Source organism: Arachis duranensis, chromosome 2 (genome assembly GCF_000817695.3).
Source record: "Arachis duranensis cultivar V14167 chromosome 2, aradu.V14167.gnm2.J7QH, whole genome shotgun sequence".
NCBI classification, from domain to species: domain Eukaryota; kingdom Viridiplantae; phylum Streptophyta; class Magnoliopsida; order Fabales; family Fabaceae; genus Arachis; species Arachis duranensis.
The window spans coordinates 91,073,357-91,098,006 of NC_029773.3; the positions used below are offsets into that span (position 1 = coordinate 91,073,357).

General features: G+C 31.3%; 3 protein-coding genes across 3 annotated transcripts in view; all 3 read right to left on the reverse strand.

The window, feature by feature from the left end:
* Positions 1-673: 673 nt before the first annotated feature.
* Positions 674-24,650, reverse strand: part of LOC107476024 (putative disease resistance RPP13-like protein 1) — a 47,296-nt gene continuing 23,319 nt past the window's right edge. The window contains exons 4-8 of the mRNA XM_052256866.1: positions 2,322-2,438; positions 2,066-2,189; positions 1,766-1,963; positions 1,553-1,634; positions 674-1,197 (exon numbers count right to left, since the gene is read on the reverse strand). The gene's annotated coding sequence lies outside the window, so the exon portion shown is untranslated. The remainder of the gene's footprint in view (positions 1,198-1,552; positions 1,635-1,765; positions 1,964-2,065; positions 2,190-2,321; positions 2,439-24,650) is intronic.
* Positions 10,430-12,147, reverse strand: LOC107476025 (protein PROTON GRADIENT REGULATION 5, chloroplastic). The gene is made up of 2 exons (XM_016095758.3): positions 11,756-12,147; positions 10,430-10,681 (listed from the first exon to the last, which is right to left on the reverse strand). The coding sequence occupies exons 1-2, from the start codon at positions 12,023-12,025 to the stop codon at positions 10,577-10,579; spliced, it is 375 nt and encodes a 124-aa protein (XP_015951244.1). The 5' UTR covers positions 12,026-12,147; the 3' UTR covers positions 10,430-10,576.
* On the reverse strand, positions 16,192-22,260 carry LOC110278301 (putative disease resistance protein At3g14460). The gene is made up of 6 exons (XM_021136586.2): positions 21,342-22,260; positions 18,795-20,945; positions 18,217-18,421; positions 17,298-17,739; positions 16,368-16,449; positions 16,192-16,277 (listed from the first exon to the last, which is right to left on the reverse strand). The coding sequence occupies exons 1-3, from the start codon at positions 22,258-22,260 to the stop codon at positions 18,345-18,347; spliced, it is 3,147 nt and encodes a 1,048-aa protein (XP_020992245.2). The 3' UTR covers positions 16,192-16,277; positions 16,368-16,449; positions 17,298-17,739; positions 18,217-18,344.

The following is a 24,650-nucleotide window of genomic DNA, read 5'->3' on the forward strand; positions in this document are numbered from 1 at the left end:
GGTCATGAAAAATAATCATAATATAATATATTAGAACAGTTTAATATAGATATAATATTAATGATTGACTTATAGAATAAACTAAAACTGTGCTATGTGGCAATTATTTCGGTTAGTTAGGAGAAGTACTTTAATTTTTGAAAAAAATATTTTTACAGGAGTTCTGTTACATATTAAAAAATAAACTAAAAATATAAAATGTCTAAAAATATTTTATTAAATAAGGATAGTCTACTCTTAAGAGATAGAAAATTGATAATACAGATTCTGGGGTGATTTCGTTCACACTTCTTTTTATTTTTTTTATTATAAAATAAAACCACCTGCAAATAAACAATAATTTGATAGATAATAATAAAACATTGATTATAAAGAGCTCTTGTCTCGTCTCCATAAAACTTTAGTAAAAGGAATCATAACGAAATTCCAGCTATGGTTGTTTAGAATTATTTGTGACCGTGGTCCGTGGATGTTGAACCAAGGACTTTTCATTAAATGCAAAAGATTTTTAGCAACTAAGAGAACATCATTAATTGATAATTTAATATGTTTTTTTTTACATAAAAATTAGTTCTATTTTAAATTATCATCCGATTATAAAATTAGGGTCGAATACAGAAAGTGGAACAAAATGAGTGCAGAAAGGAAGAATTTCAAGACTTTATGAGAAAGATGATATGAAATTGAATAACCTCATTCATTGATTACACACAAGATACAAGGGGAACCTTGTATATGTGATGGAACTAGCTATAGAGAAAGAGATCCAAAACAGACTCAAACAGGAAGCTTAAAACAGAAACTAACACCCTGACTTACTATATATAATAGAGAATGGGGGTTATAAACAAACTCTTGTTCCTAACTTTCCCCCTTAATACTCAGGGTATTCCTTGAGAAAACTGTTTGAACTAAAACTTTACAAAGACAATTTGACACACTTTCTGTGGAGGGAATGTGAGACAAAAACAATTTATTCTCAATGATTTAATCCCTCTCACTAAAAAAAAGGAAAGAATATGATTTGAGATGTTCAGATCTATTGTGTAAGAATGGATTGTGTGCTATTAACCACTTCCCAATGGCATTCTCAGGAATCACAAACCTCCTCAACATTCTTAGCCTTTAACCGATTGCTGCTATAATCAACCTTGACGCATCAGCCTTCTTTTTCCACCTTGGGTTGAGAAATGTTGTCTTCATATTGTGTTTGAAAAAAGGAAAGAGAAAAAAAATTCAGCCCAAAAATTTCAGTAATAGTAGTGTAATTAGCTTGGAGTATCAGTTACATTTCCAAAAAGGTTCAAGTAATTCGCAGGACATATTAGAAAAGATACAGGGACAACTGATTCAAGTACCTACTTTTCACTACCAAAGAGCTGCATGTTGTGCATTTCAAATACTTTTCATTCTCACTTGTAGCAAAAGAAACAACTTGAATGCAGAAGTTGTCCCTTTGGTCCTTCAGAATTTGGAAAAGCTCTATGAGGTGCTATTCCATGTATGTAAGGAAATATATGGGACATTAACAGCAAGCAAGAGTAGACCATACCTCTTCTTTCATCCACTTTGTTGCAAATGGAGAGTTCAGATTTAGATCCAGCCTGCGGTTGGACTTAGAAATCCAAGTTACACTAGTTGAATGGAAGGACAGTTAGATCAAACCCAAGAGCATTATAACAACAGTAAACAATTCAATTATTCTGTGTTGAGTAATGTATCAAAAATTTTCTCAAAATGAGAATAATTTTCGAAGAGCACTTACCATAACTACCATCATATGATTGATTTTATTGTGAATTGCATTTAGGCTTCTCCAATAGGCCAACCCAAAGAAGAGACATGAGACGAAAATTGGCAATATTTAAGTGAAAATATCTTGGTGACAATCTTGCTTGGTTGAACCAAATTGAAGAGATTAGCTGAAGCATCAGCCATTTTATATTCATATTTGATTCAATCTCTGTCCGGAAAACAAATAAATTACATCACTTTTTATGGTTGCAATCATAAAAGTTAGGAGTTGAATCATAGAAGGTTGCCAAGATATGAATTAGGACATTACTCACTATTTTGCTATCACTAACGTGTAGCATGATGGAAAATCCAGCTATGTAAGAACTTTGATTGCTACGAGGCAAAATGTAAAGTATTTTGAAGAACACTGATGGAATAAAAGATCTTGGCTCCTGAATAATATAACGCATGGTGAAAAAAAATGAAGATAATAAATAGACCAATGTATTAGAAAAATTGGGTAACTGCAAGTTTAATGCAACTGAATGAAATTGATAAGTGAATGCATGGAATGATGTTAGTACCTAAACAGAAAACAAATTCGTAAAGTATCAACCCATCAGCCAATAATTGGTGGAGCATTTACCATTACCTAATTAATCTTCCATAAAAAAAGAAAACCGCAAGAATGTTGGGCAGACCTATTTTGATTGAAGATAACAAAGTGAGATTAGCAACACAAAATAGATTTCAATCTGGTCAAATGAGGGAGATTTAATGCAAGAGTATGTGGAAAAACATAGAATCTTGTCAAATATTTAAAATTGGAGCACCTTCAAAATCTATGACTTGTCTCCTAAGTGCCTAAAATGAAAGAAATAAAAAAATGTAAAGAATTGAAATTTGATGACATAAGTAAAGTAAGCCATTATTTTTCAATTTACATTTGCCATAACTTTCAGATTGAATTTACATTGGCACTCTTCAGATGAAGTAAATTTTGCGTGATACAACATACTCTAGTCTTTGAATTACTTTTTCCATGCCACCACTATAATTAATATATGAATCAACAAGATGAGATGAAATAATAAGAGTTACTTGGATCCCTTTGGATGGCAATGGCAGCTTCAGTGGAGAGTTCATCGTAATAAAATATCATAATTTGGAAACAAAACCAGAAAAATATCAAAGAGGATTAAAAAAAATAATGTAATTTATTAAGATATTATTCTATAACAAGCGTACTCTGAGCGTACTCTTGGTCTATATATTGATGAAAATCTTGTAATCACAGATAAAAAATATGAATAATAAAAATAATATTTTTTTAAATAATTTTTCGTTTCTTTTCTAAACTCTTTGTACCATGGTAATATAGAATCAAAGTAGAGTTGGATTCTAGGGATTTAAAATTCTGACGAATTCACATTACAAATTACAAATATGACACGCAATAGTTTTGGCATGCGATCTGTCATGGCCTGAACCTGGCAATGACTGGCGCTCAAGGGACAAGTCCCTCACAAGCCAAACGACCAAATTTTCAGAAAAACGGACAGAATCTCCTCTAGGACCTTACCAGCATAAATATTAACTCCCTGTATCAATAATAAACATTTATATATATATCAAGTTGATAACTAGAGTATATAGTTAAATCCATAAGTCTTACATAACCAACTTATAATTACTATCTAAACAGTTAAGATTTCAAAATAACATAACACACACGAAGATCCTACCTGTGACATATGGAGCATTGACATAATCTAAATTTTGAGCAAAGGTTCCATTACATAATTACTTAGCCCTTGGAAAGAAAAAGGGCTCACCGAAATGACTAAGATCTACTGAGGAGTAGATGGAATGGAACCTAAAATGACTCATGTATTTGAAAAACATGGGAATATAATAGGGTGAGTTTTGCAACTCAGTGAGCAAATATTACATCTATAACCCACACAAGACAATACAGAGTTTACCTTGAAAATTATATTTCTTTTCAAAGATGAAAAATTCATATTAATTAATTATGTAAACAAATAAATAAGTAGTTAAGCGGATGAACTGAAATGGAAGTTCTCATTCCAGAAGTCAAATCAAATCAAATATTACACACCTAGGACGGCTCCACCTCTAAAGTTAGCCCTTTCCTCTAGTGTGCCCGTAGGTATAACAGATCCAACGTGTGGCCTACACGTTACGCTAGCAACGCCCCTGCTAGCTGAGGTCTGAGCCAGATGCATCTAGGTTAACATCATAATCGCCGTTAACTACGGTTTTCTAGTCAGAGTCTCCCAAACCAATCCAAACCAAATCACTTATAAAAATCTCTAATACATATAACATGCTACTAAATTCCATAGCAAATCCAATATATATAAGATTGCATACTAAAATTTTTATTTAAAATTCAATAAAGTCAAATAAGAAAACATGTATGCTTTACAAAATATATAAATATCGTCTCGTGTATATTTTTTATAAAATTATAAGTTTCACAAATTAATATTTATTTTCAAAAATTCAAAAATCACAATAATAAAATATTTTCAAACTACAAAAATAATGATTCAACATAAATATTGATAATAATTTATTTAAAAACAAGTATAGACATAATATCCACTCACAACTTGATTCCAAAGAACCAGAAGCAACTCTGAGTGCCTCAACGAGCTACCAAATGATGTCCAATAATTCTACAACTCTAGAAATATGACAATAATGATATTTGTGAGTTATTAATATTGTCAATTAATATGATCTTACTCATCTTGACCAAAAGCCCTAAATTTCCTAATCTTAATAACCCTAATTCGGATTTATACGTACCCATAAATATAGAGATGGCAAAAATTGGGGATATGGCTAATTATTGAGTCAAAGAGTTACCTTGAAGCCTCATTAATAATTGGAACTCAAAGTTGAATGCTTCTTTTACTCATTAAGTTGACATTCCATAATTTGGGATTTTGAAAAAATAAAATTTTGAATAAATAGAGATAGAGTAGAAAAAAAAAGAAGGTAAGATGATGAAGATGAGTTTGATAATAGTGTGTAATTGCAAGAAGAGATGAGAAGATTGAAGAGTTGAATGAGAAGGGAAGAGGAAGAGAGGGTTTTAAGTTGTTGGGAAGAAATAGAAAGAAAATGAAAGAAGGAAGGAGGGGAGGGGGGTCATCGAAGGAGGGGGGAAAGGGAAAAAGAAAATTTAAGTGGGGGCATGTGCCCCCACTTCTCTCCTTTTTTTTCTCTCGGTTATAATACGATCATCACAAACCAATTTTGACAATTCGTCAATCGGTTTCAAACTAAACGGATATAATTATCTATTATGGGCAACTCTGATGGAAAAAGCAATTGGTGGAAGAAGAATGAAGAAACACAAAAAAAAACTGCTTTAAGATCGTAGGTTACTCAGATTGGTGGAAAAACAATCCCAAGTCATCAAGAAATCAGAGTAAGGGAACCGCCGCTATGAGCATTCCAGAAGTCACCAGCAGCGGTGGCGAGGTCAGAAGAGAGGAAACAAGTCACGATGGCAAGGCAGCAGCGGCAGTAATAAGGGCAAGGACTACTGAACTCCTTGGCTGCTCAGCCCAGACCACGACTCAATATAAAGGGAAGACCCAAATTCAGAATCAAATTAAAAAGATAAATGAATGGATTTTTGATTGTGGATGACCTTCGTGATTTTAACAGCTTGATTATACCCTCAAAAGCCCATATTAAAACAGCTAGTGGAGAATTAATTGATGTTAAAGGCGGGACTCCATTACTTTTTCAAAAAAATTGAAATTAAAAAATTGTCTCTATGTCCCTGCACTATCATCAAAATTATTGTCTGTTAGCCAAGTAACAAAAGAACTAAATTGTGTGGTACTCATGTACTCTACATTTTGTCTTTTATAGGACATTCCTACGAAGGAGATCATTGGGCGTGGTATTGGGTCATGCCATGCTTGCTCACGGAACGGTTACTAGGCAACTTTGGTTATGACACAGGCGTCTCAGACATCCTTCATTTGGGTACCTCAAATTACTATTTCCTAGTCTTTTTACAAGTAGTACTGAACCCCTCAAATGTGAAACTTGTATTCGTGCAAAAAGCACAGAGTTTCTTTTCCTCCAACCAACACTAGAGTCAATTCCAATTTTTCTCTAATACACTCTAATGTGTGGGTCCAGCTCCTATTTCTCATAATAATTTTTAATATTTTGTGTTATTTTTGGATGATTTCTCTCGCATAACTTCGGTATATTTTTTAAAACACAAATCTGAAGTACCTGACAAATTTTTTGCTTTCTACCAAATGATTCAAACTCAATTCAACAAGAAAATCCAAGTACTTCGCTCAGATAATGGTGGGAAATTTATAAACCAGTCAATGCGCGATTTTTTTATGAATAATGGTCTTATCCATCAAACTTCCTGCCCAAATACACCCCCAACAAAATGGTGTGGCTGAGCGGCGAAATCGTAAGTTACTTGAGATGACTCGAGCCATGCTTTTTGATGTACAAGTTCTAAAAATTTTTTTGCCTGAAGCTATAGGGACCTCTGCCTACTTAATAAAGCGCCTACCTATCCAAGTTCTCCACCACAAAACACCCTTACAAGTCTCGGCTACTCAAACTGCAATTCCGCCTATTCTAACCTTACCACCTTGAGTATTTGTATGTTTTGTCTTTGTCCATATTTCCAAAGTCAATAGAACCAAATTTGATCCTTGTGCAGAAAAATGTGTTTTCGTTGGGTATGCTATACACCAAAAGGGGTATAGGTGCTACAATCCAATCACTCGTCGTATTCATGTGACCATGGATTGTGAGTTTTTGGAATCCGAATTTTACTTCGCCAACATGGCATTCAGGAGGAGAACAATAATGAACCACCAAGTTGGCTAAATAACCTTTGTTGTCTAAAAACTGTTCAAACAGAGCAAGTAAATGGAGCCATCAAGCATACTTCACTCAACGTAGAAAATAATTCGGTACATACAACCAGTGAGAATCCTTTTAAAAATATTAGACAAGAGGTAAGTAATTGTTAATATGATAATTTACTCCCTGTTTTTAATGAGCATCTTGGAGATCATCAAGCCAACTCTTGACTTTCTCGTTAGTGAACTGCTTCTGCTCAGCATCATCAAGAACAGGTCCAACATCAGACAGACTTTTCTCCAATCTTCCAAGCAAGTTGTTCCTTTTGGTGAATGAGTCGTCATCATCAAGTACTAAAGACAGATTCTTTAAAACAACATCTACAAAGGAAGAGAGATAAGCTCCACCACCTTCAAGTTTTGCAGCCATGATTGAATCTCAAGTGCAGCAGATGATGAGAAAAGAAATAAAGAAGGAAGGAAAGAATGAAAGGTGACGAGGAAAGTTGTTGTAGCTAGAATGCTATAACGTTATTCAGATCTCAATGGGTTCTCTCGAGCACAATGGGATCTCAAGTGTTTGCGGTTCGCAATGCACTAACAATGTTCTTTGCTAAGGATTATATACTGTTAATAGTGCTGAAAATATGCATAATTAATAATTAATTATTAATTACATGAGAAGCATAAATTAGGTGATACCAATAATGCACAATTGTGTTATAATAGAAGCAATAAAGTAAACGATTCAGGCACCAGCCCCGCAAGGATTTTTTTAAGGGAAAAAATTTGTGCAGTGTAGATAAAATATTAATGTTGACCAATGACCATGGGCAATTTGTTAGAACGATCATGAGATCAAGTAATAGTAGCAAGAGTGTTATTAAACATATTTGAGCAGTGCTGAAATAATATGTATAATAATTAGTTAATTAATAACATGTGATAAGATGTTATTAAATAAATAAACAATACAGTAGTAAGCAACTAAGCATACAATCATAACCGTAAAATCACGTTACAGCATGTGCAGAATTTGCTATTTCTATCTGCTTTATATATTTCTCAGTCCTCACAAAACGGAAGATCAATGCTTCTTGGCACTGGTGCTGTCATATAAATTATCTAGTTATTGTGAAAGTCAACTCTCTGTTCTGGTGTACTATGCCAACGTCCTCAAGAAGTTATCTCTGTTCTGTGAAAAGGCAACTCTCTTTTAATGGTAGACTTTTTCATGAAAAGATATAGTATGATCCTGAGTTGTATTATTTATATAACTAAAAGTGAATGTCAAATAGACATTTTCTTATTGATAGACATTAGATACATTTAAAATGTGTAAAATGAAAGTGTGACTATTAAAATGAAAATCATACTAAAATTTAAAAGTTGTAAAAATAGAGTTAAATTTCAATGTATTAACAATGGAAAAATATTTTATACAGTCGTCCAATCACATTCATTTTTTGTTAACGTGTCGTTTTATAACTTGATATACTGTGAAACTATTTTACCCTAACAGTGCGTCAAAATTTAGTTCAAATAAATATTAACTTAGTGTATGGAGAATTGGTTATTGAAAATAAGTGTTATTAGGTGAACAAGTAATTATTTAACCAAACTCCTAAGTATTCCAAAACGATCCACCATATGTATTATTTATATAACCAAAAGTGAATTATTTGTTGGGACCCCCAATTCTGTTGTTGCTCAATGCTCAATTGCTCACTGTTAAATTCTGCAGAATTATATGAAGTGTAATTGAAGAAGATGATTGTGAGAGAAGAAAGGGAAACACATACTGAATTTCCTCAATTGCATTCCATATGAAATGAATCTGTTACATTCTATCAAAGGTTGCTATTAATAGCAGATAACACCTAACAGAAGCTAAGAAGAGAAAGTAAATAGAAAAACAGAAAACAGTAAACTGAATTTACATTTCAATCTAAAACTAATTTCATCCTAGTTTCATTACTAGCTCTATCATCCATTACATAAGCCCTTCACATCAATATATCTTAACTTTAATTAAAAAAGAAAAAAGCCAACAGAAACTATCTTTCTTTAGGATACTTTTGTTATAATTTGTAGCTAAGGAAAATTGAATTCAGAAGTTCATTAGACAATTTCACATGACTTGCTTTAGAATACTTTTGTTATAATTTGTTCTGCACCAAGCTGAAGAAATTCCTTCACATGTTATGTAGTGTTCAATGCTTCTTGGCATTGATGCTGTCATATAGATTATCTAATTAGTGTGGATTGTCAACTCTCCCTTCTGGCATACTATGTCAACCACCTCAAGAAGCTATCTTTGATAGACTTTGGCACTACTCTTTCAATGGAAGACCTTTTCATGAAAAGATATAGTATGATCATGAGTTGTAGGTGAATTATACGGTATAGAAGTAAATTTGTACAGATACACAGATATTCCATTTTAACCACATATATAGCAACACGTGGTATGAAGTGTAGCAGGAGCTTGATAGAGAATACCAAAGGTGGCTCAAAACTAACTTGGAAGTCAATATGAATGAGCTTGGAAGTCTTTTTTTTTTGGGCTTTTTTGGGGAAAGAGGTGGGACCATAAGATTGAAAAAAATATGAAAATTGAATATAACCAAGAACAAAAAATGCTGTTGAAAAAATATTGGATATTGCCTAGTTTATAACCCAAACAACTATGATTATTCATTGTATATTGTACTAAAATATTGCACTAAATCAAGTTTGCTTTCATATAACCCAAATAACTATAAAATTATTTTTTTTTTGGTGACTAAATAACTATAAAATTATTCGTTATATATTGCATAGTTTATAAAGCAAATATGAAGATATTTTTTAAAAAAAAAAAGTTGTTTTACTTGAGAGATCGGTCAAAGAAATTAAATTTTATCTTTGTAAAATAAATTAATTCAATTTTATATCAAATATTTTATAATAATTTTAGTCTTTTTCCAGTTAAATATGCATGGCACATTTTTGGCGTACATCTAACAAATACTAAATTTATGTTATTATAATAAAAAACTTACATTAAAGAATGATTTATACAAACAGTAATAATAACAAAAATTAAAACTATAATCTATATCTGCAGATGAAAATACAAAAAGTAATGTTTTAAGTAGTATTTGAATATATAATTTTATTTGGCACTAAATTACCAATTAAATATTTAATATGAAGTCAATAATTTTTTTTGGAATAATTTAGTTTTATTTTGGAATTATCAATTAGGATTCAATTTTAAATAATTGAATCATCAGTTTAGTACTAATCACTATTGAAGGTGGTAAATATTTCATTGTTGAAAATTATAGCTAATAGCATATTGTAAATGATATTTTCTATAATTGGTGAAAAGTCAATTAAGAAAAAGTTAAATATAAATTTGTAGAGTTATATAAATCTCATGGTTTTAAGGGCGTGGAACTTAAATAAATTTGTGATATTGTATCACGGGGTCATACAGTCATACACTTTTTTTTTTTTTTATAAATGATAGTAAGGTGGTTGTATTAATTCATACTGGTCATTTCATACCTTTAATCCTGGCCACACAAAATTGAAATACGATAAAATTATTATCAGTGGTTCACAATCACATATCATTAAAATTTGTAGTCTATGCAGAATAATTAATATTTAATAAATGATTTTACAGGAAAAAAAATAAAGAAGTGAAGAATATTATGTAATAGTAGCATTGAACTATTCCTTGGATCGCAATTGATATCCAATTCCTATTTATTCTTTTTAATATATGTTTAAAGAACAAAATAAGAGAAAAATTAACGAAAAATGAAAAATCACAACTAGAAGATATATGTTCCTAGTTTACATTGTACTGTCAAAATTAAAAGCCATCAAGTTTGGACATTGAAATTTTAACTTCTCACATGATAATTACAAAATGTATGAAACATTTGTTAAATATTTCATGCAAGAAATCCAAGCCATTCTCCATTCTTCTTGGCTAACCTTATCAGCCCCTGTCTCTGTTTTGCATCAGCTCCTATTGATTTGCAGAATTCAGTAATTACCTAATATTTCAAAAACAATCATACTCAATTAAGCCATATATATTCACTTTAATTTTATTTCAAATAAATGGCTTAAAAGTGCCAAATTTTAAGAACAATTTTTAGAACAAGATTCTTAATACTTCTCAAATTACAGAGTCTTGGAGCCTATTTTAATTAAGATTTTGCAGGACAAATACTCTAGAGTTAAGGGTAAGAAAACAGCTTCAGATTCAATTGTTTTAAATTATACTTGATCCGTTAACTTCAAACTAAAGTTACATTTTAAATAATTTTCAAAGTTATTTCAAATCCATTGATTTTTAAGCAATCTCACATAGTCATATTAGTTGAACAACATTATATTTTACATATAGTGTATTGCATATTCATTTTTATATTATAACGTATTGCATTCTAAATAACTATGATTTGGTTACGAGTGTAAACTGGAAATTTATATCCCATCATTAGTTATCTTAATATTCTCAAACTTGCTGCAATTTTTTAAACTCATTTACCATTCCAAGATTCTAATTTAACCACTCTTCTAAACATACACCATATGGTTGTACACTTGTATACTTACAGTTTAGAATTAGACCCGTAAACAACTTAATTAAGCTATTTTTAAAAAAATAATTTAAATAATAAATAATTATATTAAAAATAACTTATAAATAAATTATTTTATATTTGAATTTTTAGTTCTAAAAGTACTTATTTTATAGAAATATGATAAAAGATAATAACTTTTCAATAAATTCCTAAATAGCTTTTTAGAAAACTACAATTTGATTTTAAAAATTACACCAAAATTAATACTATTACTTTTTATAAGTTAAAGGCTCAACAAAATTACTTTTAAAACTTTCCAAACGCCCTTAAATCTCCTCTCATTTTTCTTTAATTGAGTTTATATCTAGTGTTTGACTATTATCCCTTCTCCAATACTCTCTAGGGATAGATTTAAGTTCTACTTATTTTTTTAAATGCTAGTTTCTATCATAACGAATAATGATACAATATAAAGATTTTTTAATTCTAATAAAAACAAACATGTATGCAATTAAGTAAAGAGAGTTGAATTTAGACCTGAGAGTGTAAAGCAATGGCTTTGCCTCTAAGTTGGTTGAAACGCTTCTTGCCAATGATGTTGCGTGTGACAACCACAATAGGAGCAAAGATTCCTTTCCCTTCATTCACATTCTTCATCATTGGTTGCATCCTCAAACCTTTTTTCCTTCCAAATCGAACTTGCGACGATTTTGCCAGCATACTATATTCTTCACCTGCCATGGAACTTCCCCAACTTCCATAGAACGATGAACCAACACACCCAGTTGCAGAAACTGAAGTAGCCATTTGATTACACTCTTTGTGTTTGTGTGTGTATTTTTTCTTCTTATGTAACTAATAAAAAAATGATGTTGCTATTTGTTTCAGAACCTTGGAGGTTTGAAAATTGAGAGAAATCAGAAAATACCTCAATGTCTTGTTATTATTACTACCAAATATTGGGTTTGTGAAGGAGGGAATATTTGGGTGTAAGTTGGAGAGCCATTGGTTTAGATTTTTGGATTGTGGTGTGATCAAAGCAACAAGAGCCACACATATTGGTGGCTTGAAAATTTTAGTTTTCTTGCATTATTTAAGTCTTACAACAAATACAAATGAACTATACAGTCTTTTGTTGAGTTTAACATTAGCTTTTATGGTTTCTATTTCTTTGGAGAAAATCTTAATACCCAACTAATGGCCTTTTCTTAGTACTTGTTAAACTTGGAAAATAGATATATTTATTGCTATCTGATTCTTACAAAACTTAGAAAATCTCCTTATCTTCTTCTTTCGTTTTTTAGTACAAACAAACAAGTAAAAGGATAAGATAAAAATTTAACCCCTTTTTTATATACTAGAGTGAGGCTCGCATAATGCGAGAAGAGGTAGATTATTTATATTATATAGTGTATTTTAATAAATATTATATAAAAAATATTTTAGAGAACATATTATAAATAGATTTTGAATTTTTTTTTAAAACACAGGTTATTTATATTAGACTTATACAAAACTGCATTTTCATTTTTTTATTTTTCTATTTGCATTAATTGCCACATTTTATCTTTTTTTGCGTTTTCTTGTTTGTAAATAATAAAAAAATGAATGAATGAGAATGAAAAACATATAAAAATGTTATATTAAATTTAAGAAATTTTTGATAATTAGTATGAGAGATTAAGAAATAAAGAGTAGTAAGAGCCTTAATATGTATAAGTTGTAGAATTTAAATATTTATAACTGAAATTTTTTATAATTATTATTATTATGACACTTGTAATGTATGTTTATTGCATTTAATTAGTACTTGATATTTCAATTGAATAATAATAGATAAGAATTTTTTGTTTTAATTTTTTTTAAATATTTTACTAAATAGTGATTGGTTGATTTTTATTTTTTGCCAAGTCATTAGAATTACTTATGTGGCATCATTAGCAAAGAAAAGATGGCTTAAACTCATTGTAAAAAAAGTTAATATCAACTTTTATATATTATAAATAGATAGATAAATAAATAAATAGATAGATTCTTTTATTCTAAGAGTACAAACCAACAAGTCCATTAATAATAAAAAATAGAAAATAATCTTTCAGCAACTATTTATTTAAAATTGCAAATAGAATGAATCTAGAGGAAACAATTACATTAAATATTTCATTTAACAAATTCTAGGTTTTAGTTTTGAGTACCTTAGATTGTAGCATATATAGTTTTTATTATATTAGGTTTTGAATACCCAGTTTATCTATTTTATCTATTTAAAAGTTGATATACATGTTTTTTTACAATTAAAAAATAACATCTCTTATATCTTATTTTATTATTATATAAATTCTTTCGCCAAGTGATAATTTTTATAGAATTTTAAATTTTTTTCTTTTACTATTCTTCCTCACAATACCTTTACTAACATTATCTTCTAATTAATAATAAATTTAATATCATTATTAGGACATTTCCTAAAAAAATTGTCAAAAGCACGGATACTTTGCTGAGTTGTCGTGTCTGCATCGGACACATGTTGGACACGACACTCACCGACATTCGTCCGACACGCATGTCTGCTGTGTCCAAACCGTGTCTCAATAAAAAATAAAAAAATTTTCTCCGAACACACCTAAATATCATCACATGTCAACGTGTCCGTTCTTATTCTTAATATATATTCTTAAAACAAATTTAGCTATAATATATATTATTATTTATTAAAACAAAAAATATTTTAAATACTTGATATAATTAAAATAAGATATTAAAAATCATTTAAAAAAATAATTTATATTTTAATATCAATAAAATATTAAAATATCATTACGATTTATCTAAAAAATACTTTATATTTTATATGTATGTGTGTTCCCGTGTCATGTAAGATTTTTAAATTCGCGTGTCGGCGTGTCCCGTATCATGTCGTGTCCCGTATCCGTATCAGTGTCCGTGCATCATAGGTGTCCATTTATCATTAATTTTTATTATTACAATATTATTCCATTCTTATATATTTTACATTATAGATAAAATGATCGGTTTATTAATTTTTTTATAGATCTTTGAAATTTTTTTAAAAAAATTATAAGTTGTAAAGTCAATTGATATTTAATAATATTAAAAAAATTACTTTAATATATACACACTATAAATTGTCATTGACAAAAGTAGATTTTACTATACATTTATAATATAAAAGTTATTAATAATACATTTGTTTCAAGAGTAAAAAATACTATCTAGACAAATATTTCAATATATATTAGGTATTAGATTTGATCAAATTAGTTTCCATTATATCATTATCATTGTATTATATTATAAAATTTACTATATTTATTTTAACAGCTATATTGATTATTTTATAACTAACAATAAAATTCAAAACAATTTTTATTATCATTTTAATTATCTAAAAAATTTATACAAAAAGTTTACAACATTAGTTTTTCGTATATTGTATGGATTTAAATCTAGTTAAAATAGATAAAATATTAATGATTTGACTTATAAAATAAACTAAAAATGTGCTAAGTGATGATTATTTTAGTTACTTAGGATAAGTACTTTAATTTTTCAAAAAAAGATTTTTAAGGGAGTTTTGTTACATATTAAAAACAAACTAAAAATGTAAAAGTTCTAGACAAATTTTATTAACCAAGGACAACTGCTCTTAGAGTAGAAAGTTAATAATGCGAATCTACTTTATTTGTTGGATGATTTCGTTCACATATTTTTTTTATTGTTTAATAAAAACTAAAACCATTTACGAATAAAATAATAATTCAATAAATAATAAAACATTGAGAGCTCTTGTCTTCTCTACATAAAACTTTAATAAAAGCAATTATAATGAAATTCCAGCTATCCTTTTTTTTTGAATTGTATGTGACACCTTGGCTCCACATACATGAATTTAACGTCCTTCCAAAACGAAGCAACGAGTAAATGATTAAAAATTGCAAACTAGAGAACCACAGTACATACATACATATATATATACTTCTAAAGGGTTACCCTAAATAACTTTTGGTGCCATCAAACTTTGATTTAGAGTTAGTTGCTGTCACGTGCGAAGAGGGAACTGACTTTGATTTAAAAAGAGAATTTTCAAGACTGTGAGAGAGATGATATGAAACTGTGATTACAAACAAGATACAAAGGGAGAACCTTGTGTATGTGAGGGAACTAGCCTATCTAAAAAGATATCAAAAATGGACTCAGAGGAAGCTTAAAACAGAAACTAACACTCTTAACATACTATATAATACAGAATTGGGGGTTACAAACAAACTATTATTCCTAACTTTTCCCCCTCATACTCAGAGTATTCATTGGGAAAACTGTGTTTGGACTCAACTTTACAAAGACAATTTGACACATGTTTTGTGAGCAAATATACCATTTGATGATATAGTTAAGGGAATGTGAGACAAAAACAATTTATTCTTAATGATTTTATCCCTCTCACAAAAAATAAAAAACAAAAAAAGAATCTGATATTTAAAATGTTTTGATCTATTGTCTAAGAATGGATTGTGTGCCATTAACCACTTCCCACTGGCATTCTCAGCCATTAACCTCTTGCTGCTAATTTCACTCAATGCAAGAGCTCCTCATTTCTCTTGCTTTCATAGTCAAGTTTCTTCCATTTGCTTATAGTAAGCAGTCAGCTATAAGCAACCTTGACGCCTCAGCCTTCCTTTTCCACTTTGGGTTGAGAAATACTGTCTTCATATTGTGTTGAGCTCCCCATATCAGTTTAGCTTTCAAGGGAGCAATTGCCAAACGGTGGATTTCATCTTCCAACTTTTTGGGGAGGAAAAAAGGAAGAAAATAAGTTCAGCCCAAAGGTTTCAGTAATAATAGTGTAATAAAAATTCCATATCAGAAGTTCAAGTAAATCACAGGACAAATTAGGAAAAAAAAAAAAAGATACAAGGATCAACTCATTTAAGTACCTACTTGTTCACTGCCTAAGAGGCTGCATGTTGCAGTTAAAAGACTCTGCAGTCTCACGTGTAGCAAAAGCAACAACTTGAATGCAGAAATTCTCTCTTTGCTCCTTAAAAATTTGGAAAAGCTCAATGAGGAGGTATTCCATGTATGTAAGTAAAGATATGGGACATTAGCAGCATGAAAGGGTAGGCCATACCACTTCTTTCACTGACTTTGTCACAAATGTAAAGTTCAGATTTAGATCCAGCTTGTGGTTAGACTTAGAAACATGAGTTACACTAGTTGAATAGAAGGACAGTTAGATCATATCCAAGAGCATTATAAAAGCAAACAATTCAGTTATTCAATGTTGAGTAATGTATCAATAATTTTATCAAAATGAGAATAATTTAAAAAAAAAAACTTACCTTAACTACCCTTATATGATTGATTTTATATACTATATTGCTTTTTGCAGAACACAACCATTGGAATATAGTGAAATGCATTTTGGCTACACCAATAGGCCAACCAAAAGAAGAGACATCAGATGAAAATTTTGGCAATATTTAAGTGAAAATATCTTGGTAATTTATTGTTTTTGGTCATCATTCTTAGCCATCAACCTAATTCGTTTAGTCTAGTAATCCAACAACATAATTTTAGCCCATACTTTTAAATATCGATAGTTAACTGCTGGCCAAAAACAAAAAATTCTGATAGCCCTCTAGTATTTCTCAATTGGTATCCGTTGTTAGTACCTAGACAGAAAACAAATTGGTAACATCAACCTATCAGCCAAAAATTGGTGGAGCATTTGCCATTACAAACTGATCTGCCATGATATATATGAAATGAAAACATAAAAAATAAAATTAAATAATAATAAGAATAATCTAATATTGCCCCATAAATTTGAATTCAAAATAACTGAACTAAAGGTGTAAATTTAATAACTCTCTTTCAATAACTCGTTAATAGTAGATAATGAATGCTAAGTACATGGAAGTTGATGAAACCATAAAATGTGGCTGGTGACAAAGCCACGATAACAACGCATAAACCATATTGCTGACTGAATCCAGATGGATGAAGCTTCCCTTTTTTAATTAGAAAAAGAATGGTGAATTCATTACTAAAAATATACCTTAACTTTTGGGAGTTCAGGGGGTTTAAAGCCCCTTATAGTCTCAGCTTCCAGTCTTGACAATCCAGAATAGATTCAGAAATTGAAGGGAGACAAGCAAGAAACTTCCATTTCAAGGACCTTATTACATGCACCATGGATCTCATGATGGATAAGATAGTGGATTCAAGTTATTTGCAACCAGAAAGCTAACTAACTTTTCATATTCTACAAAGCTCCATCAAGTTAGGAAACAAAACATCCTTCAGCAAATGAAAATTTTCCTAGGCTGTGCTCTATGCAAGTGACTTTCATTGGAGTGCATCCAAGCCAAGTGCAGAGAAGAACCCAAAGTGGGAACCAGAGATGGTTGATCGTGAAACTTGAATGAAGGGTAGTTCATAGATTCAGCAATTCTGAGAAAAAAACCATATTGAATTTCAGGGTCTGGATAATGAGAAACCTGTATAGAACAAAATTTGACAAGTTTTGCCATAAGAATCATAATGAGATACTGATGTTAAATGCTGATAAATTAGAAAAAGAATCGAAGTTTCATGAAAAAGACATCAACCAACCAATGGAGCTAGAATTGTGTTTATATACGTATATTTAGTCAATATAATTTCTTCACTAGGGCATGGGAACTGAACTTTTGCATTTATATCTCCAAAACTAGAGATGAGAAATTCTATTGCAGTTACCCATCTAAAATGGATGAAGTGTGTGCTGTGCCAAGCACTCACAAGATGCTTGAAAAAAAAAGCATCCTTGCACTGGTTTTCACGAATGCTCTCATTACCATATCTCTCTATAAATTTCTTGCACATTAAACTTTGCATTTCAGACAAAGACAAGGAAAAAGTAGGAGACATTATAGAAAAATTCCAATAAATACATAACATCAACTCAAAAAGACAATTATACTTCTGCTATTTACCTTTAATTATCTGCTTCCTTTACAGGAGAAGCAAATTCTGTAGTTGAAATAGTCGGTGGTTCTAGAGAGATTCACTGGTATAGCAAGTTGCTCTAAATGTTCTTATAAACCTGAACAAATGCTAAAACTTATTCCAGTTCACTCCAATTCTCACGTTTCCTCCGATCCTCAGTCATCTGTCTATAAGCTTGACGGATCAGACTTCCTATTATAAATAGAAACCAACATGTGAGACCCCATGAGTATATTAGAGATTGTAGATATTGAAGCATAATGGGATACTAACATAAAGTTTTTTTTCATAACCCCCTCCGGACCAAACAAAAAAAAAGATTGCAAGAACGTTAGACAGATCAACTTGGATTGAAGATAATAAAAGTTAGATCAGCAATACATAAAAAAGAATTCAATGAGGTCAAACGAGGGAGACTCAATGCAAGAATATGGGGAAAAACATAGAACATTATCAAACTGAATTTAAAAATGGAGGACCTTCTAAATCTATGACTCGTCTGGTAAGTGCCCAAAATGACAGAAGAAGAAAAAAAAAACAGTAAAGAATTGAAATTTGATGTTACCAATGAAGGAACTTTGTAATTGAATCCGTGGGTCGTTCATTTCTTCCAGCTTACAGCTCAAAGGACATTCTTTCCCGATGACAAATTTTGCTATGGAGGCAGGCGCTCTTTCTTCTGTAATATTCTCCAGCTTTGAACAGCCAGTAATACTTAATTCTTGGAGGGAGGTGAGATGACGAAGCCCCTTGCAGTCTAGCGTCTCCAGATTTGGAAAGAACAGCAATTGTAGAGACTGGAGGGAAACAGGAAGGCAACCCTCTTTGGGGAAGGACTTAACTTCATTCCATTGACCAAGGGTAAGATCGGTAAGGCCTTCACTGTGCAAACCCTTTGATGTTATCCACCTCTCTAGTTTCTCACAGCCAGCGATATGAAGAGTTGTCAATTTCGGCGGGAGGCACTCCTCTCCGAAACAATCCATTTCTGGGCAAGCCGCTATTACAAGTTTCTCTAGGTCAGCAAAGCCTAGCCCCGGCATGGATATTAAACGGTGGCATTTTGAGATAAAGAGTGCCTCGAGGTTTGGAAGGGATCCCAATGCAAACAACGTCAGTGAATCACACCGGCTCACGTGTATCTCCTTTAGCGACTTATGTTGCAGTGGCTCTGAGATTGTTAATTTTGAACAATCTTGTATTCTCAGAATCTGTAGTGAATCGGGCAAATAATCTCCTGAAATTGATATTGCTGACCAACACTTCTTGATTTCCAAATGTTGGAGGCGAGGCGATTGGATGTGGGGTAGCCACTCCAATACAGACTTCGCCAGCTGGGTTTCTGAAATTAGTACTCCCTTCTCCTGACTCAGATAAAACCCAGAACCCTTTACAGTTAATTGGTGAAGCTTGGGAGCTCTCGGCAGTGAACATGCAAGCTCTTCGCAATTCCAAATGGTGAGTTGCTCCAGAGCCGGAAGGTGGGGTGACAGATCTCCACTCAACACCGGACAGTCGCGTATTGAAAGGCTTTTATAAAACTCACAACCAACTCTCTCCAACCCATCAATTTCAAAAAACTCTAGATGCTGCAGAGAGGGTAACTGTCCCAGTGAAGGAACCTGACAGCAATTCTTACAAGAACTCAGAACCAATTTGGTCATATTGGAGTAGCAAGAAAGGCCTAAGCCTAACCAATCTGGGAATATTTCACCCCTGAAACCCACAATTGATAACCCTTTCAAGTTTCTATGAGGTTGTAACTTGTCAAGTATATCTCTTTCAGTTTCAACATCCACAATATCACCATCGGGAAGCCATTTCAATTCTAAAATGTTGATGTGCTTCTTGTTACCCATCTTTGCCTCCAAAACTTCACGGCTGTTGCTGACATTCTCCAAGTTGGAAATGCAAAGTGAGCCATGAAGATTGCCAAGTGCTCCCAATTCCCTTATCCCGTTCTCCTCATGCTTTCCGACAACATAACCACTTAAGAAGCTCAGATGATTTAACTTACTCATTCCTTTCGGCATCTCTTTTAAAGAATCAGCTCCTTTTATGTCAAGATGTCGCAGGCTCACAAGATCTTTCATACGGCTAGGAAGCATTTCTAGTTTCTTACAATAACACAATTTCAACGTTTGGAGATTGTATAATTTACACAAGGACTCGGACAATCTCACAATAGGTGTGTGTGAGAGATTCAAATAATGCAAATGGATTAATTTCTCTATTGAGTCAGGCAATGATTCAATAGAAAAATATTTAAATGACAAAACTCTTAAACACCTCAAATGTAATTGTAAGAGCCAAGAGTCGCTTTCTAAATTAATTGATCCATAACGATGAAACAAATGAACATCTAGAAATGTTCTCATATGTGTTGCTCCCTTATAGGCCTCTCCAAGCTTTAAGATTCGATCATCAGGATTTGCAGTATATGACAAATGACGAGTTTTGCTGCAAATCTTTTGTGAGTCTTCAAATTCTCTTAATTTGAAATAGAATTTTCCAGCAAAGAATGTTGCTAAATCATGCATGAGATCATGCATTACAAATAAGCCAACATCTTTACTAGAAGGCTGAAAAAATGACCTTGCAACTAATTCATCAAAATATGCACGACCAATATTTTCTAATGTGCAATTTTCTATTGGTTGTACGAAATCCTCAGCCATCCACAACAAGATTAATTCCTCTTTGTCAAATTGATAATCTTCGGGATATAATGAGCAATAAACAAAACACCGCTTTAAATGTGAAGGAAGATAGTGATAACTAACTCTTAATGCAGGAACAATTTTACTCTCATCTTCTGAAAACTCCCAAATTTCACTTTCTAGTATATTCTCCTAATCTTCTTCACTATCCTTATTACGCAATAAACATCCAAGTGTCTTTACAGCCAAAGGTAATCCCTTGCATTTTTCAACAATTTTTTTACCGATTTTTTCTAAGATTACATATTGTCTAGAGTTAGTAGAAAGAGATGAATGTTTCAAAAATATTGACCAGCAATCATTGTGAGACAATATATCTAATTTGTAATGTAAATTCGTAGATGACACTACAGAATCAACATTTTTATTGCGAGTAGTTAAAAGGATTTTACTTCCCTTATTCCCACTCAAAAAAGGTTTCAGAAAATTGTCCCACAAATTTTGCTGATTATCCCAAACATCATCTAAAACAACTAAGAATGTCTTCTCATTTAACTTTTCCTTCAATTGAGTTTGAAGTGAATTCAAGTTAACCATGTCACATGGGGAAGACGTTATTTCCTCTATCATAGCCTTCGAAGCACTAATAGGATCAAATCTAGTAGCTACACACACCCATGCTTTAATGGCAAACTTCTCCTTCACTCTGGCATCATTGTAAACTAACTGAGCCAAAGTAGTCTTTCCAATTCCACCTATACCTTCTATAGAGATCACAGACAATTTATCATCACAGGTTTCCTCAAACAACAATTTTATGATGGCTTCCTTGTCACCGTTCCTGCCATATATATCAGAACTTTCAATCAGAGATGATTGAATTCTCCATGACATGTCCTCCAAATCTTTGGCAACCCCTTGTTTCAGATCAAGATCATCTTTCTCTTCAACAATAGACTCTAATTTGTCAACTATGTCTTGCATCCTAGTTACTACCCCCATCTCATCGTCATCACCATCTTCCAAAATTGAATCAACATAGTGAGACCAGGAAGAAGAGTTACCTGGATCCCTTTGAGTGGGAGTGGCAGCTTTAGCGGAGAGTTCATCGAGCAAATCATCAGCCATATAAAGAGCATCTTGGAGATCAACAAGCCACTTCTTCACTTCTTGGTCTCTGATCTGCTTCTGCTCAGCATCGTCAAGCACAGGTCGAGTGGCACGGAGACTCTTTCTCAGCTTTTGAAGCAACCTCTTGTCAGCTAACTTCCTTGCTGTTGGGGTTGCGTTGACATCGATTGAAGACAGCTTGTTCAAAACAGTATCAACAAAGGAAGAGAGATAGGCTCCACCCACAAGTTTTGCAGCCATGATCAATCTCAAATTCAGGAGATGATGCGATCACAACAAAGAGAGAAAGAAAGAAGGATTGTATGGTAACGAGGAAAATTGTTGGAGCTAGATTGCTAAATGTAGATGAACTTCTCAAGCACAAAGGATCTCAAGTGTTTAAGGTTAACAGTGAACTAACAACGTTCTTTGCCGAGTCTTAAATAATATGTAGTGCTAAGACATTTGTTACAATGCTGAATATTGTATAATAATTAATTGAAAACATGAGACGCATAAATTAGGTGATAACAGTTACGTACATAGCTCAACAAAATATATACATGTAATTAAATAAACAGTATAGTAGTTGGCATACCGAATTACCGATAGCATAATCGCAAAATCACATTACTCCATGTGCAGAATATTATTTCTATTTATTTAATATATTCCCCAGTCCTCGCATGTCTAGCTAATTAGTAATTAGTGGAAAAAGTCAACTCTCTCTTCTTTCTTTCTCTCCTTTTCAATCTGTCTCTTTTATGTTATACGCCTATATATTATATTATACGCTACTCTTTTATGTTTTTTGGTAAGTCTCGACACCCATGAAGATGGTGTAAAGTGTAAACAATTCAAAAGAACTAATAAAAAGAAAAGAAAAGAAAAAGCTTCATGTTATAACATTCACACGGACATGGTCACAATATTAATTATGTAATCTACTCGAGGAAAGTGTTTATGTATTATGTATATATATTATGTTGGTAATTTTGTGTATTAATTTATCTCTTTTTGGTTTTGTTGGGAAGCCCAATTCCTGTTGTTGCTACAGACCATTTGAGGTCCACTGTTAAATTCTGCAGAATCAAGTGAAGACTAATTGAATTTGAAGATGAAGAAGATGATTGTGAAAGAAGAAAGTGAAGAAAATACTGAATTTCCTCAAATGTTTTCAATATGAAACCAATCTGTTACATTCTATCAAGGGTTTCTATTTATAGCAGATAATACCTAACAGGAGCTAAGAAGGCCAAGTAAACAGAAAATTGAAAACTCTTACAAAACAGAAAGCAGAACCAAAACAGTCAAACAGAAAGCTGAATTTACATTCAATCTAAAACTAATTTCATCGTAATTTCATTACTAGGTTTATCATCCACTATGTAAGGCCCTTTACAATCAATATATCTTAACTTTGATTATAGATAAAAATTCAGGCCAACAGATTTTACCTTTCTTATTACTTGGATATCTACTTAGCTTATCACTTTTTCACTTCATATAAAATGTCCTGAGTTCCCCAATATGAGTTCATGGTGGATTTATCATCTTATAATCAGAACATGCGAAAAATCAGATGAAATCGCAAAATTTACATTAAGAATACTGTATTGAACATTGAGGTTAAATATGACTTAGATTATCAAAATCAAGATACAAGTTGTTAGCAAGACCCTAAAGATGCAATTTCAATAAAAGGAATGAAATATAGAAAATTACCAACATTTCACTTGCTTATTAGCAATAATTAAGCTAAAATAGTAACTGATATGTGTGAGACAAGTAATTGAAAGGTTTAATAGAATCATCAACAAGAACAAAATATATATTAGCTTATGATAACCACAATATATTGACCAATAAGATAATCATTTTAATAATAAATATATGAAAATGAAAAAGTAACATTGTATTTGACTATTTACTTTTTTGTTAGTATTATTATTATCATCTATGTTTTTATTCTAAGCAAGAAAGGAAAATTGGCAAATGTCAGATAGAAAAGAACAGCAAAAGAAATATGAGTCTTTCAAAAACCATGTTGAGAAAGGTAAGACAATGTTGTTGTGAACTTCGTTTAGATAGAGCAGCAAACAATCGAAATATAACTATGTTAGTTGTAAATTAGATGTGAAACAGTTGTTATAATACAGCTGAGGATTACTTCATATGATTAGGGAGGAAAAACTCTGGTGCAATGGGTTTATTAATCTTTTAAATATATACTTTATTTAAAATAATAAAAATATTTATATTTTTAAATTTATATTGAAATAAATATAATTATAAAGATTTTAAAATATAATTATATGTAAAGTATTACAAAATAATAAAAAAAATATAAATAGTAAAAATAATAAGAGTGGTTTTTTCATAAATTTGTTTTAAAAATACAATAAATATTTTTATTTTGAAACTAATCATCTAATAGACTAATAGAATCATTTCTAAGTAGATAAACTCCTCTTCATTTGTTAATGTAAATATTTCTCTCAAGTAAACCACGAATTGTGATAAAGTAATAGTGGTAAGAGTTTTATGTATGATATATAAGTAGGTCAAATAGTATAAATTTGAATATTTTGTAACTTCAAATTTATTATGATATTTTTAATGTAGATATTTATTATATTTAATTAATGCTT